At 54.1% G+C, this 14,341-nt stretch overlaps 1 protein-coding gene across 1 annotated transcript; it reads left to right on the top strand.

The window, feature by feature from the left end:
* The first annotated feature begins 1,583 nt into the window (after positions 1 to 1,583).
* Positions 1,584 to 14,242, top strand: GOT2 (glutamic-oxaloacetic transaminase 2). The gene is made up of 10 exons (XM_080352293.1): positions 1,584 to 1,714; positions 6,463 to 6,619; positions 8,115 to 8,243; positions 8,622 to 8,681; positions 8,802 to 8,963; positions 9,170 to 9,274; positions 10,197 to 10,347; positions 10,595 to 10,760; positions 11,704 to 11,854; positions 12,336 to 14,242. The coding sequence occupies exons 1-10, from the start codon at positions 1,653 to 1,655 to the stop codon at positions 12,456 to 12,458; spliced, it is 1,266 nt and encodes a 421-aa protein (XP_080208419.1). The 5' UTR covers positions 1,584 to 1,652; the 3' UTR covers positions 12,459 to 14,242.
* The last annotated feature ends 99 nt before the right edge of the window (positions 14,243 to 14,341 follow it).

Raw genomic sequence — 14,341 nt, forward strand, 5'->3', positions numbered from 1 at the left:
TTTTCATTTGTTTGATTTCTTCTTAAGTTTGTCTCGTTTACCAAAGAAGAGTTTACAAATAAATTCAAGTACTGCTAGACCCGAGCTCCGCTGTCCCCGTCCCACAGAGGGTGGCAGGGAGAGGTGGGGCTCCCCTATGGCCTCACTGGGGACACGGCTGCTGGGGGGGGGGTGAGGGAGAGAGATGGAGCTTTTCAGAAAGCCCCTATAGTTTGGTGTGGGGGGGGTGTGGAAATTCCTGAGGACCAGAGCGCAGGCAGGCTGGGGACACTGATGTCCCCAGTTGGGTGACCCCCAGTTCAGCACACTTCCCACTGACTCGTGGTTACCCCTCCCAGACACTGGTAAAGCTTCAGGGAGATCCCAAGGGTTGTGCGTCACCCTCCTCCCACCCGGTTTAGGAAACCGGTTCTGGGGTGGCAGTGCCGGTGGAGTCCCAACGCCACCTCTCCCGCTGGCAGGGGTGGGCACCCTGGTGCCCCCACTCAGTGGCCTCTCGCTGGGGTGGGTGCTGGGGGTGTGCAGGAGGTGCTGGCTTCAAGGCTGAGCCCCCCATGGGTGTCAGGGGGTGCAAGGTGGGGAGGCCGTGGCAGTGGGGTGAGTGCAGTGCTGGGAAGATGGGGGGCCAGCCCCTGTGCCCCAGTATGGCCCAGTACAGGTCTGTGTAGCCCCCTATAGTGCAATACAGCCCTGGATGACCCAGTATGGTTCAGTATGGCCCAGTACAATCCTTTACTGACCAGTATGGCCCAGCTCAGCCCTGTACAGTCCACTATGGTGCAATACAGTCCTGGATGGCCAATACAGTCCAGTATAGTGCAGTACAGCCTTTTACAGACAAGTACAGCCCAGTATGGCCCAGTACAACCCTGCAGAGCCCAGTATGGTACAATACTGTCCTGTATGCACCCAGTATGGCTCAGTGTGGCCCAGTACAACCCTGCAGAGCCCAGTATGGTACAATACTGTCCTGTATGCACCCAGTATGGCTCAGTGTGGCCCAGTACAACCCTGCACAGCCCAGTATGGTACAATACTGTCCTGTATGCACCCAGTATGGCTCAGTGTGGCCCAGTACAACCCTGCATAGCCCAGTATGGTACAATACTGTCCTGTATGCACCCAGTATGGCTCAGTGTGGCCCAGTACAAACCTGTACAGCCCAGTATGGCTCAGTACAGCTCCGTACAGCCCAGTATGGCTCAGTACAGCCCCGTACGGCTCCATATAGTCCTGTACAGCCCATTACAGCCCAGTGTGGCCCCATACCACCCTTTACCCTGTGTGACCCCATATGGTGCTGTATGGTCCTATAGAGCCAAGCACAGTCCAGGACAGCGGTGTGCAGCATAGCACGGTGCAGTACAGTCCTCTGTGCCCCAGTACGGCCCAGTATAGCCTGGTTCGAGATGGCCCAAGGCGGAGCACCACGTCCCAGCCGACCCCTCCATGTCGCAGTACATCCCAGGACACGCGGGCACAGCGCGGGACGGGGCGGGCGCCGCGGCTGCACCGAGACCTCCCGGCCGCCAGGGGGCGAGTGTCGGCACCGCCTCGCGTCGGGGCGGCGCACGCGCGGGGCGGGGCGCGAGACCGGTGCCCGCAGCGTGAAGTGTCCGCTCGCCAGCCCGGTCGACTCGTTGCCGCTCGCCATGGCTCTCCTGCACACCCGCTGGCTCCTCGCCGCCCCGCGCCTCGCCGCCACCCGCGCCAGGTGAGGGCTGAGGAGCGGCTCAGCCCCCCGGGGCCGCCCTCCGGTGCCGGCGGAGGGGCTTTTCCCCCGGTGCCGGTCGCCCCGGTGAGAGGGGCGGGTCGGGGGGCCGCGGGTCGGAAGCGTGTCCCTCTGCGGAGCCTGTAGGCGCTGCCCGTGACGCCGCGGTGGGGAAAAGGGGGTTGCCGGCGGGACAGCGCGCGGATTGGCTGGGGATGGCCGCGGGTCGGGGGGCACGCAGCGCTCCTCGCTCTCTGATTGGCTGCGGCCGGGTCTGACGCCCCCCAGCCTGCCCTTGAGGAGCCGCTGTGGAGGGCGCGCGGCGCGGGCGCCGTGATGACGGGTTGTGGAACGTGGGCCCTGAGCAGCGGGAAGCGGGCCCGGCTGCTGCTGGCGCCGTGCGCCCAGAACGAGCGGAGTCTGCAGCACGCAGTGAGGCCGGGGAGTCCTGTGCAATGGGGCTGGGGTCCTGCTGCTTGTCCTGCACCATGTAGCAGGACCAAAGGGACCCCGCACACCGCGAAATGGAGCTGGGAATCGTGGACTCCTGTGGTGGGTCCTCAGTGACCTCACGCACCATGAAATGGGGCTGGGGTGGTGCTGCCTGCGTGCAGCGCTGCCTGCGCTAGAGCCATGCTCTCAGACCTGGCGTGAGTGAGGTGTGAACGAGGGGGTTTCTATGAGCACCAGTTCTGTGCTGGCAGCTCCGGACTCCACTGCCTGTGAGGCGGCAGATGGATGGGTGGGTGGGTGCGTGGATGGATGGATGGATAGGAGGATACAGGGTGCAGCCCGGAGCAGCTCCACAAGGTGCAGCTGACCCGAGAGCTGCAGGCGGGGGTGCTGCCCCACCATCAGCAGGTGGACAAGAAGCAGAACGTGCAGAGGGGTCTGGGCAAGGCCATGCTTCTCTCTTTGACTCCTGGCCCATGCTGGCTGGGGAAGCCTTAAGAAACAGCTCCCAGCCCTTGTTAGCGCAGGATAAAAGTGGCTGATAGATACTGATTAACTGTCCAGCATGGCCCCTTGCTGCCTTGGGAGATGAATGCTCCCAGCCTCTGCTTTTCTCGAGGGAGCCTTCTGGCTCTTCTCTGCAAGTACGGAGGAGCACCTCTGTGTTTTCTGCTCTTGGTCTCTAGCAGGTCTGTGAAAGGTATGCTAGCCTGCTGGCAATCACTTTGCGTTTCTCAAGCTTGTTCTACAGCAAACTATAAATTATCAAACTGAATCTAGGTCACCAAAGACATGCAGAACATCCCTTCTGTAAGTAAAGAGCCTTTGTGTGCAGCCTGCCTAGATAGGGGAGGCCAAGCAGCGATTAGCAGTTTTCTGCTTCCTTATCTTCAGCAACTTGGAGCTGTTACCATTGCTCTGCACTTGGAAGGGGCTTTCTGAAATCAGGACAGAAGTGAAGAGATACAAAATGGTTAAAGTGGCTCCTTTGACACACAAATGCTAGTTAAGGTGATAACTCAGTCTGTTGAGGCAGCTATTTTAGATGTTTTTCTTGGTAGGAAGCTTACCCAAGCTGACTGAGACAGTGGTTTTTTTAGGCTTGAAAGGAGGGCAGTAGCCAGGAGCCTCTTGACATTGTTCTTGTTTAAATATTTGCTTTAGTTGTGGTATCGCCACAGTGTGGCCGAAGTTGCCTTTGACCACTCCACTCTGCCCTGGCTTGCAGATATGCCATAGGGGCTTTGGCAGAGGTTTTGAAATCCAGTCTCTTATGTGGCTGTACCTCAGGGAACATAGATTGGCCTCTTCACAACAGAAGCCTTCACTGGACTTGTAAATGCTTTCAAGCTTTCTGAGCTTGGCCAGAGTCCATCAGCACACTCTTAGGTCTCTGCAGCTCAGGCTGTGAGTTCCACCTACATTTTTAAAGGTTGTTGCTGGTTTACACAGTTCCTGGTGCATTTCCCCACCCTCTCTCTGTCTATGTATCACATCACACTTGCAGCTGTGCAGTAAACTGGCTCGGGAGACTAGCCAGGCTGAAGAGTGTGCAGGCTACTTGAACACCAGCTCTGCTCAGCATCTGAACTCTGACTTGGGCCACCAGTGCTGTAGTTGGAGAATGTGCTTTCTTTGGTTTTCATTCGGTATCAAGTTTTTAGTTTTCTGCACCAAAAATACCCCCAGCCTGGCAGAGAGAACAGCCACTTTATAACTTTTGACCTTTATTCTTTTCATTGCTCAAAATATAACAGTGCAGAGATTACAATGTTACGGTATTGTAGGGGTAGCAGTGTGTTAGGACTTGTGGCCTTGAGTCCCTGGCAGGTCTCTTGTCCCACATCTCTGCCTAGAAAGCTTTGTCTCTGTGATCTCTTGAGTATCCTGATGTGTTTGGACAGCTCAGCCTGGACTTTTTTCTCCTGTCTTCCTGCAAGCTCACCTCCCTGGAAACAGCAGAAGAATCTTTCTTTGGCCTTCACCCCAAAACCTTCAGGCGGGGAACGGGTAAATCAGTCCTAAACCTACCCTTCGCTGCCTTAAGCCGATAGAAAGACCGACTCAGAACAACAGTACTTAACTCTCCAGAGTGCTGCAGCTTAGGTAAACACCCGCAGGATCAGCATTAATTGCAGCAGCAACGTATTAGAGCCCAGTGACCTGCTTAAGTGTTCGCAGGATTGGGACCTAAATGCCCAAAACACTGTAAGCTGCTTGGTGAAAAGCCCAGCAGAAAGATGGTGCTATCACTGTCTCGGAAGCAGCCACTCTTTAAAAGAGATGGCCAGGCCCCTGCAGCCCTCAGTACCAAAATAACTGCAGACCAGGTAAACTGCAGGGGGGAAGGATACGCTCCTGTGCAGAGTGTGTTTCCTTCTTCCCTCACCCCTGCTTTACCAGGAAGGCATTGGAAGAGGTTTTTTCAAAGCAGCATCGCACGCTGCCTGAACCTGCAGCTGATTTTTGCCCAACAACCCCTCGGCCTGTCCCGCTCAGGATGGCTGCCCAGGTCTCTCCCTCCCTACCCACTGCAGCTGCGTCCCTCTGCAGGGTGAGTGTTCCTGGCACGACTGACTCATCCTCCTTTTTAAGTTGATCCTGTGCTTAACCAGAGGTAATTAAAACTTGTTAGTGGTCTAGAAAATGATAAGCACATCTTCCATTTTTAAACTTACCTGAAGTGGCTCTGCCTTGTATGTGTGTTGCTGCCCTTTTTTTCACAGTGTCTGTCAAGAAGAGAAATGGAGACTTTTTATTTGGAAATATTGTACCGATGGGAAGAGCAGTTAAGTCTAAACAGGGCAAATGATGTTTGGGGCTCTGATGAGATACAATCCATGTACATGTGTTAGTGCAAAGTATGCTTATGTAGTGACTGAACTGGGTCTAAATGGACCCAAAACAGAGGCAGAGTGGAGGGGGAAGATGACTTTATGGATTCTGCTAACCTGCAGCTAGTGTTAGAGCCTCCTTAACCTGCCTGGCCCTGCTGCCTTCAGATTCGCTGGGTCTGTCCCCACACCAAGCAGGAGGGGGTGGCTGGAGGCTGCCTGCATTGCCTGGGGCAAAACTCAGTCCCGGGGACAGCATTCCTGAGTTGGGAAAGGGTGTTATCTTCACAGTAGGCATCCTTCCCCTGGCTGCAAAGCTTTGTAAAGCTGATATGTGGCAGCATAGGTTGTGGGAGCCCTCTGGCTGTGTCTTTCTACTTTAGCAATCCAGATTCAATCCTTCCCCAGAGGAGATAACCCAAATGTACCTTGTGCTGTGTGCTTTGTCCCCCAGAGCCTGGGGATCTGGGTAAGTGCTGGTGTGATGCTCAGGGTGCTCAGAGCTACCTTTAGTAATCCTGTCTTCTTGAAGGGGCTGTTACAGCTGCAACCCTCTGCCAGGCAGGTTAAAAACCACCACACCGCTTCTCTTGCATTATCTACAAGCCTGCAAAGCCTGGGTGTGGGACTGGGCAGAGGCTGTGGCCAAAGAGAGAGTAACAGATTTCTTTTTATAGCATGGTGTGGTCTGCCCTTGACATTAAGAGAACCTGTCCGTCTTCAGGATGTCCTGCCAAGAGGGCAGAAGCAGGTTGTTTGTGCAGTGGCTGCTGAGGCATGGGGCACAAAGCTCCTGCTGACGCAGGGAGCTTCCATGCCTGACAGCAAGGGAGTTTGTCACTTCTCACAGTGGAAAGAAAGCGTCCTCTGCGATTTCCAGGGAAACACCATTTGGCTACAACATCCCTATTCAAGCGAGGCAGGGTTTGCAGGGCAGGGAAGGAAATATCTTCATTAGGTCAGGCTGTGCTGCAAGAAAAGCAAATTAGTTTCCATGCACAAGAGCCCTTCCGGGAGTTTGGAAGAGGCTCCATATTTGTGCTCAGCGCAATTACCTGTGTCTGGCAAGGTTCCTGGAGGGGACTGACCTGCATGATCCCGCCTCCGGTCTGTTAAGAGATGGTGCTTGACCAGAGCGTAAGAGTTTAAGACTTGTTTCCTGGGAACTTTCTGGTGTTGGTACATAAGGCAAGTAGGGCCATTTCTACACATTAACAACCTGGAGGAGGTCAGTCATCTTCAGCCTCGGTGAACTGAGGCTCTTTGCCCATTCTGCAATGTAACATGTAGCGCCAGATAGCATAGAGGAGCTGGGGTTTATTCCTCCTGAATAAATTATCTTGCCACTGCTTGTACCTTTTCCAGTGGTTTAAAGACCAGATTTCCTTGAGGATTTCTCTCTAGCCCTGTCCTTGCCCAATTCTCAAGCCTAATTCTTATCTTCCTTTTTGTTTTCTCCTTTAGCTCATGGTGGTCCCATGTGGAGATGGGTCCCCCCGACCCCATCCTGGGGGTGACAGAAGCTTTCAAGCGCGACACCAACTCCAAGAAGATGAACCTGGGTGTGGGGGCGTACCGGGATGACAACGGGAAGCCTTTTGTCCTGAACTGTGTTCGCAAGGTGAGCCTGGTGCTGTTTGCTGGGATGGATCCAGCTGTTGGGTGCCCTGGTGGGGTCAGGAAGGGGCAAGACCTCTCTGTTGGTCCTTAGAATAAGCTTTGTCTCTGACAGAGCAGGACAGCGTTCCTGGATGTCTCCCTTAGCAGTACTGAAGTTTTTGAGACACAGCAGAGCTGGTTGTTATGTAGCAGTGGATAAAACAGGGATCACATATCCTGTTCCCATCTGGGTAAATCTAATTTGTTGCTGACTACCATGAGCCCTCCAACCCAGCTGTCCTCTGAACTTCAAGGTGTTCCTTGAAGAGGCTGGTGTTCCCCGGGCCAACCCACATGGGAGGAAAGAGCTGACATTGTCCCCTTAATGGATTAGTCTTAGAAATTCTGCTGAGCCGTTGTTACCAGTTTCTCCATAAGCCAGTCTAAAACTCCAGCCCAGGTAGCTGGATGTGGACACTGCCCTTGAGGGGATTACCGAGCCTTTCATGGCCGTAAGCGTAGAAATAGGCCATTAAATAGCTGGGAGTTGACGTGCACATTGACTGGCTGGTCTCCTTGGCATAGGGAGGATGTGTTGTCCATGTTTTTCATCAGTGTGGTGTTCAAAGCCATCCCCTCCCCTCACTGCCCCTGTGTCAGCACATACTGCAGCTGAGTCACAACCAGGGAGCCTCGATGGTGTCACAGGAACAATTTCCTGGTGGTACGTGGGTGCTGCCGGGGTCTCTCCTGCCTCTCTGGGGGCACTGATAGGGTTCCCAGAGTGTTCTAGATGCCTCTGTCACAACATTTTTCCTGAGCGTGGCTCCTTGTCTGCTCTTCTTGCTGCCATTCTCTGGTTCTGTGTTAGGCAGGGACTTGGACTGGTTTCTGATGCAGGATCTGCTTGAAAGAAGTCGATATTAGCCAAGCTGAGAGGAGCCATGTTTAAGGGCTGGGTGAGCCAGCTTTCAGACAGGCTGCTTCCAACATTGCCTGTGGTTTCTGGATTTTTTTGTTTTTAACCTGCTCCATCTAATTCGATAAAATTCCCAGAATGACAAGGCCGTACAAGGGGCTCGCTACCCTACCTGGGATGTCTCCCCGTGTAGAGACAATCTCTGCCTTTCAGTAACAGTCAAGTCTTGCCTTCCTGCAGGACAGTTCCTGCTTGGGCAAAGAAATGTGTGTCCTTGTGTGGCAGCACTGACATGTAATGAGCTGGAAGTGGTGCTGTCCCTTGGTGCTGGGTGTCCTTGCTCTGCCATACCAATGGTAGCACCTGCTCAGGGATGTGGTGGCTGCTGGGGACCATGCGCTGTGGCGAAAGCAGAGCGTCACCCAAAAAGTTTATGGCTGTCCTGGCTTTTGAATGAGCCCTGATCTCTGAGGGAAACTCCTGCCCACCAACCTTTGCCACTTTTGAGGGAGCAAATGTGAAGAGAAGCGACCTTGAGCTGTCCATGTTCCTCTCTGCAGTGGTGCTTTCCTTGCTGAATATGTTTCCTCCTTCCCAGGCGGAGGCTGAGATTGCATCCAAAAAGATGGACAAGGAGTACTTGCCCATTGTGGGGCTGGCGGATTTCACCCGGGCATCTGCAGCGCTGGCTCTGGGTGAAAACAGTGAGGTTTTCAAGAGTGGCCGGGTAAGGAGCGGGCTGGGGAACAGGGGGTGGGCAGCGCTGTCTGACTTATGGTTGGTATGTGGGTGCCCAGCAAAAGTGGAAGGACTGTCAGGTACTCCTGCCTCCAAGTTGCAAGCTGGCCAAGCCCAAGGATAACTGCGTCCTTGGAAGGCTGGAGTGAAACAGCCCGTCCCGAGGAGGGGATTTCAGCTTGCCAGGCTCCCAACTCTCTGCCCTGCAGCTGGAGTTGCTGACCCATGCAGTCCCCTCCAGCCCCATGTCCCCAGTTGGGTGAGCTGTTGCAGAGCTGTGCTTCTGCCAGTGCTGACATCGTGCCTGGGCTTACCCTGTATCGTACTGTGGATGCTCAGACTCATGTACTTGTTTCATCCCTTGCAGTATGTCACCGTGCAGGGTATTTCTGGGACTGGATCTCTGCGAATTGGAGCCAACTTTTTGGTGAGTCCCTGCCTGGTGGGGGAAGGAAAGGACGTGTTTTGACCAGAACTGAGTCTTTGGGGTTTTCAAACTGCTTGAATCTGTTCAACGTATTTGAACACTGTATTTTATCTTTATCAGCAACGGTTCTTCAAGTCCAGTCGTGACGTGTATCTACCCAAACCATCCTGGGGTAATCACACACCCATTTTCCGTGATGCTGGCATGCAACTTCAGGCTTACCGCTACTATGACCCCAAGACGTGTAGTCTTGACTTCTCTGGAGCCATGGATGACATTTCTGTGAGTTGTCTTTCATGCCTGGAAGCAAGGAGGTGATGTGGGGAGATGGGTGATCTTGCTTTAGCCTAAATATGATGCCTGAAGGCACCAAATCAAGGCTAGAAGAGTTGCAGAGCTTATCTAAGCTGTCTAGGCCAAGAGTCTCAGCTACTGAGAAGAGTGCTCAGGTGCTATTAATAATTCCTTTTCTGTAACTTCTTTCATAGAAAATTCCAGAGAAGAGCATCATCCTCTTGCATGCTTGTGCTCACAACCCCACTGGGGTGGATCCCCGGCAGGAGCAGTGGAAGGAGCTGGCAGCTGTGGTGAAGGTGAGTAGTTGAGTGTCCCAGGGGCACTGTGCAGTTCCTGGGATAAACATATCCCTGGGGTTTCATGGATGGTATCTGGTCTTCACTACACTAAAGGTTCTTCCCTTCCCTGAAGCCGGGATGGGTGTCATGTTCTTGTACTGAAGATGGGAGCAAGACAAGTGCACCCTTAAAGGTTCTAGGTGACTATCAAGATTCTTTGCTGGCGCCTTCCCAGCAAATGGGGAAGGGGAGACCTCAGAGGAGAGGAGCAGGCTTGAAAGTTTGAGCTGGGATAGCTGGAGAGGGTCTCCCAGTGCTGGTGTATTTAAAATGCTGGAAGATCTTTCACGTGCCTGGTGTCTTCTCAGAAGTTTCAGCTGGAAACAGATAGAGGCAGATTCTTCCTTCATCCTTCTCCTCTTCCTCTCTGCTGCTCCCCCAAGCTGTAACCAGTGAAATTTGGCTTAGGGATGCCTGGCCTTAGTAGTGTCCTGATAATTAGTAGACATCAAAGTGGCCTCTGGGGCCTACAGATGGCTGTGGGTCTCCTGACGGAGGGGCAGTGGGGCTGGGTTATCTGCCTGGGGGCACTGGAAGGGCTGGCACCTGCCCAGAGGGTTTCCAGTTGTTTTTCCTGGAAACTGATGTTAGGAGACATGGAATAATTTATTACTGCTGAATGTACTTTTGCCTTCTGGGTTAGGCTGCACACCCCAAAAATGCACTGGTAGGGTCTTGTCCTGCTGTTTTGATGTGTGGTGGGCAGTGGTGGGTTTTGGGCTGCCTTTCCTGTGGCAAATGAAGGGGAATGGCTCTGCTTCTGGAGGAGAAGAGTTGCAGTTCAGCAGGCTGCTGCTTGTGTGGCTCTTTTCAGCCTGTTTACCTGCTCCCTTTAGAGGTGTTCAGCTCCTGTGATACTCTCTCCCCTCTTTGCTGGCAGAAACGAAACCTCCTTGTGTACTTTGACATGGCCTACCAGGGCTTTGCCAGCGGGGACATCAACCGGGATGCCTGGGCTGTGCGGCATTTCATTGAACAGGGCATCAACGTTGTCTTGTCACAGTCCTACGCCAAGAACATGGGGCTGTACGGTGAGTAGGGCAGATGGTGTGGAAATACTTTCATCCAGGCTGCTAGAAGAACCCCAGGTTTAGCAGCCGGTGTTTTTCTGCTGCCTGTGCTCATCCTGCAGTGCTGGGTGCAGGAAATAATCTGGGAGCTGGTGGAGACCCTTCTAGCGAACAGGGCTCTGTTAAGGCTATGTGGCATTTGGATAAATCCTGCCCCAGCCCTGGGTATTGGGGGGCAGAGCCTGGGACCTGACTGCCCCTATTTCAGGAGAGCGTGCGGGTGCCTTCACGGTGGTCTGCAGTGATGCAGAGGAAGCCAAGAGGGTCGAATCGCAACTGAAGATCCTCATTCGCCCCATGTACTCCAACCCACCCCTGAACGGAGCCCGCATCGCCTCTATCATCCTGAACACCCCTGACCTACGGAAAGAGTGGTAAGAGGGAGCTCCTAATGCTCACGAGAGGGAGGTGTGAGGTCTCTGTGGCAGCCTTGTGCCGTCCTCACTGTCTGCTGCTGTCCTGGGCAGCTCAGAGCTTTGGCGGTACAGTCAGAACTATGTGTCACCCCTTTCCTCTGGAGAAATCCCGCTGGTTTCAGTCCAGCCTGACACAGGTTTCCCTTGTGTTACCAAGACAGAAAACACTGTAAAGGAGGGGATAAAGCTCCCTGGGATTGAGCACTGCAGGAGCTGTGTATCCAAGCAGTGTGAAAGACTGACTGAGGCATTGTAGCCATTGTAGTATGTCTCACATGGGGGAAGTGGAAGCATAAGCCACGTGGAAATAAGACCCTTGTGCCCTAAGCCTGCTTCCCGGCGTCAGCCTGTGCCAGCCCCTTGGTGTCAAGTCCCTGCCAGCAGCTGGCCTGGCAGAACAAAGGCTGGCAGTGTGCTGTGGCCTCACTGGGAGCTGCGTCCCTTTGGCAAGGCTGACACTTGTGCCTGATCTAGGTCCTAGCAGAGATGTCTCCTGTGCTGCCTTGGAGCGGGGGATGTCTGCCTGTGCTGGGAGGCACCCCCGCACTCTTCATTTATCTGCAGATATTATTTTATCGGAGTTTGGGCAGTGCTGCCATGAGGCCTCCTGCTCAGCTGTGGCTTTCAGAAGTGAGAGATGCTGATACTCCAGTAGTAGCATCCAATAGCTGTGGAATAAATAAATAGCAGTTATCTTCAGGTAACAGGAGAAAGAAGCAGCTCCTCAGCTAGAGCTACAGGTTCACACACTCTGGTCTTTGCTTATCTGCATTCCCCGTGTTTTGGGGGTGTGAGGCCCTTCCAGGTTGAGAGGGTTGATTCCTGGTAGTTAAAGGAGGAGGGGGAGCAGCTTTGGTGCATCCCAGCCCTGCTCTGAGTGGCTCCTGGGTTTGCTTCTCAGGCTCGTGGAGGTGAAGGGCATGGCTGACCGGATCATCAGCATGCGGACTCAGCTGGTGTCCAACCTCAAGAAAGAGGGATCCTCCCACAACTGGCAGCACATCACTGACCAGATTGGCATGTTCTGCTTTACAGGGCTGAAGCCTGAGCAGGTAAAGGCAGTTCCTGTGGTCTCAAGGTGTTGTTTGTGCTACTTGTCTGTAAGCTCCTGACTGCAAATTCCAAAATGAGCCCTTATGGGCAGCTCTTCCTCCAGGAGGAGCTTCTTCTAAGCAGCACTGGAGCATCTGGGAAGCCAGGCCTTGCTCTGCTCCCCACTATGTTTGCTGAGGTTGGAAACAGATGCAGCCTGCTTCACTGTCAAAGGAAGTGGTCACTTGGCACCGCTCTAAGGTGACCTTAAAGGTCAGCTCAAGTGAGGTGACTCTTCCAGCTGAACATCTGCAGTCATGTTGCCTGAGAGCCGAGCAGCATCTCTTGGTTTACAGGGGGCACTGCTGACTGGGATGGTACTGGGATGCCATGTCTGCTGGCACCCAGTTTGCTTTCTGTTCTGGCTAGCTGGGTAAATTTGCAACCTGTTGACAGAGTTAGAGGTTGGCCTGCAGTTTCATCTCTGCTCTTTCCCCCCAGGTGGAGCGGCTGATCAAGGAGTTCTCCATCTATATGACAAAGGACGGACGAATCTCTGTGGCGGGAGTTACGTCTGGCAACGTAGGTTACCTGGCTCATGCAATCCATCAAGTCACAAAGTGAAGACAAACGTGTGCCCTGGAGCTGGTGGCCTTCCCTTCCCCACCAGCTGAAGATGGGGAGGGAAAGGAAACAGAATATTCCAACCACAACGCTTTATGCTGCTGCTGAATGTATCTTGTAGATAAGTTGTTGTAGAAGCCTAGTGAAAAACACCCCATGTTGTGGGGCAGGGACATGGTTGGCTCCTGATCGTCACAGTTGTTGTCCCATGCTGTCCGTCCTTGTCCATCAACCCCAACACCCATCTGTGCTGGAGGGAGCAAATGCTTAGCACTGCCATCCTACTCGCGTAGGCACCAAAGGCTTCCCCACACTTGTTTCTCCAGGAGAAGGCTTTGTGAGGCTGTTGGCTGCTGGCCCAGGCAGCAATGGATGGGGAGCTGGGTGGGAGAGCTGCTCAGGTGTGCTCCTGTGACCTCCTCAGCTGGTCCATGCTGCCACCAGGCTCTGTCCTCCTTCACCCTCCTGGCCCAGGGTTGACAACCATCTCTGATGACTTCTCACTAAAATCTGCTCCATTGTTGGCTTCTGTCTTTCCATCTGGGAATCTCAGGTGTAATTCACAGTGGCATTGGTGTGGGGGCCAGACCTGTGTCCCTCCTCTCAACCTGCCTGGTTCTCCTGACTATGCTCCCATACCCTGAAGTCAAACAATTTCTTACCCTTCCCCAATAAGAACATCTGAAAACAGCTCTCTTGGTCTCTGCATCTCCCTCTGCCTGTTCCAACCCAGTGGCCCTCCCTGCAAAGCGGAGTCTTCATGTGTGTCTGGTGTGCCCTGCTGTGTCCATCCTCACAGGGGGCTGCAGGGTGTCCCTCATCTGCTCTGTTCAGCCACATTTCTGGTGACACCAGAAAACGGGATGGAAAGATCCTAAGGGAAGTCTGAGAGTTGATGACTCAAAAAACATTCTGCCCTTTTATACTGAGTCTGCCTGAGGCCCTGTGACTCACTGGACTCTGAATTTTAATCCAAATAAACTGATGCACAGCTGTGTTGGGCTGAGAACTTTCTCCTGTCATTGCACAGCTGGATCCTGCCCCTTCCATCTACCAAATATTCCCTCTGGGGGAAGTGCCAGCACAGAGGATCTGGTATGGTCAGTGAAACCCTAATGGGAGAATCCCATATAGAGAGAGGGCAGCTCCCACCCATGTGCCCCAAGAGCACCAAGAGGGAGTTGGTGTCACGGAGCTCAAATTGAAGCCTATGGGGTTGAACACAGGTGTTGCTGGGGGGAGCGTGAGTTCCCAAAGGCCGCAGGCCCCATGCCTGGCTCTGCTGCACGATGGAGTTTCCCCTTGCAAGGAGCAAAGCTGGAGGGGTCACCTCTGTGTCTGCCTGAGCTGCCTCCATCCACTGACACCTTTCTGCCCTGCAGCTGTGCCACAACATTTAGCACAGCAGTCCTTGTTTCTCATTCCTTCCCTTCTGTCTTGTGGAAGCCAGGATGGGCCTGTCTGCTGCTCCTTGGCACTGCACTGCCCCAAGCCGAGGAAGGCTGGAGCCTCCCGCGCCTCCCTGGCAGACGCTTTCAACAGCAATGATTGTTTACGCGGCCTGATGCCTGCAGCTGCTGCTCGCTCCCGTGTGTGCAATAAACCACCTTCCGTGCTGCTGCCGCCGCCGCGGGTGCTGCCCTTGGCGCTGTGGGTTCCTGTGCTGCGGTTCCCGGTCCCGCGTGGCTCTGCAGCTGCTCTCTGGTTGCGGAGCCCCTTCCCACTGTGCGTTAGGCCTTTCTGCAGCTTGTTCTCTGTTACAATAAAAGCAGAGCTGGCGCACTCAGCCCTGCCTTCTCCTCCTGCCTTTGCCGGCGGGTCTCCCAGCCGCAGAGCGGTGGGGATGGGCAGGGATTGGCTTCCCGGAGCGGGAACCCCCCGGT

The sequence above is a fragment of the Nesoenas mayeri genome, assembly GCF_963082525.1.
Source record: "Nesoenas mayeri genome assembly, chromosome: 12".
Lineage (NCBI taxonomy): Eukaryota > Metazoa > Chordata > Aves > Columbiformes > Columbidae > Nesoenas > Nesoenas mayeri.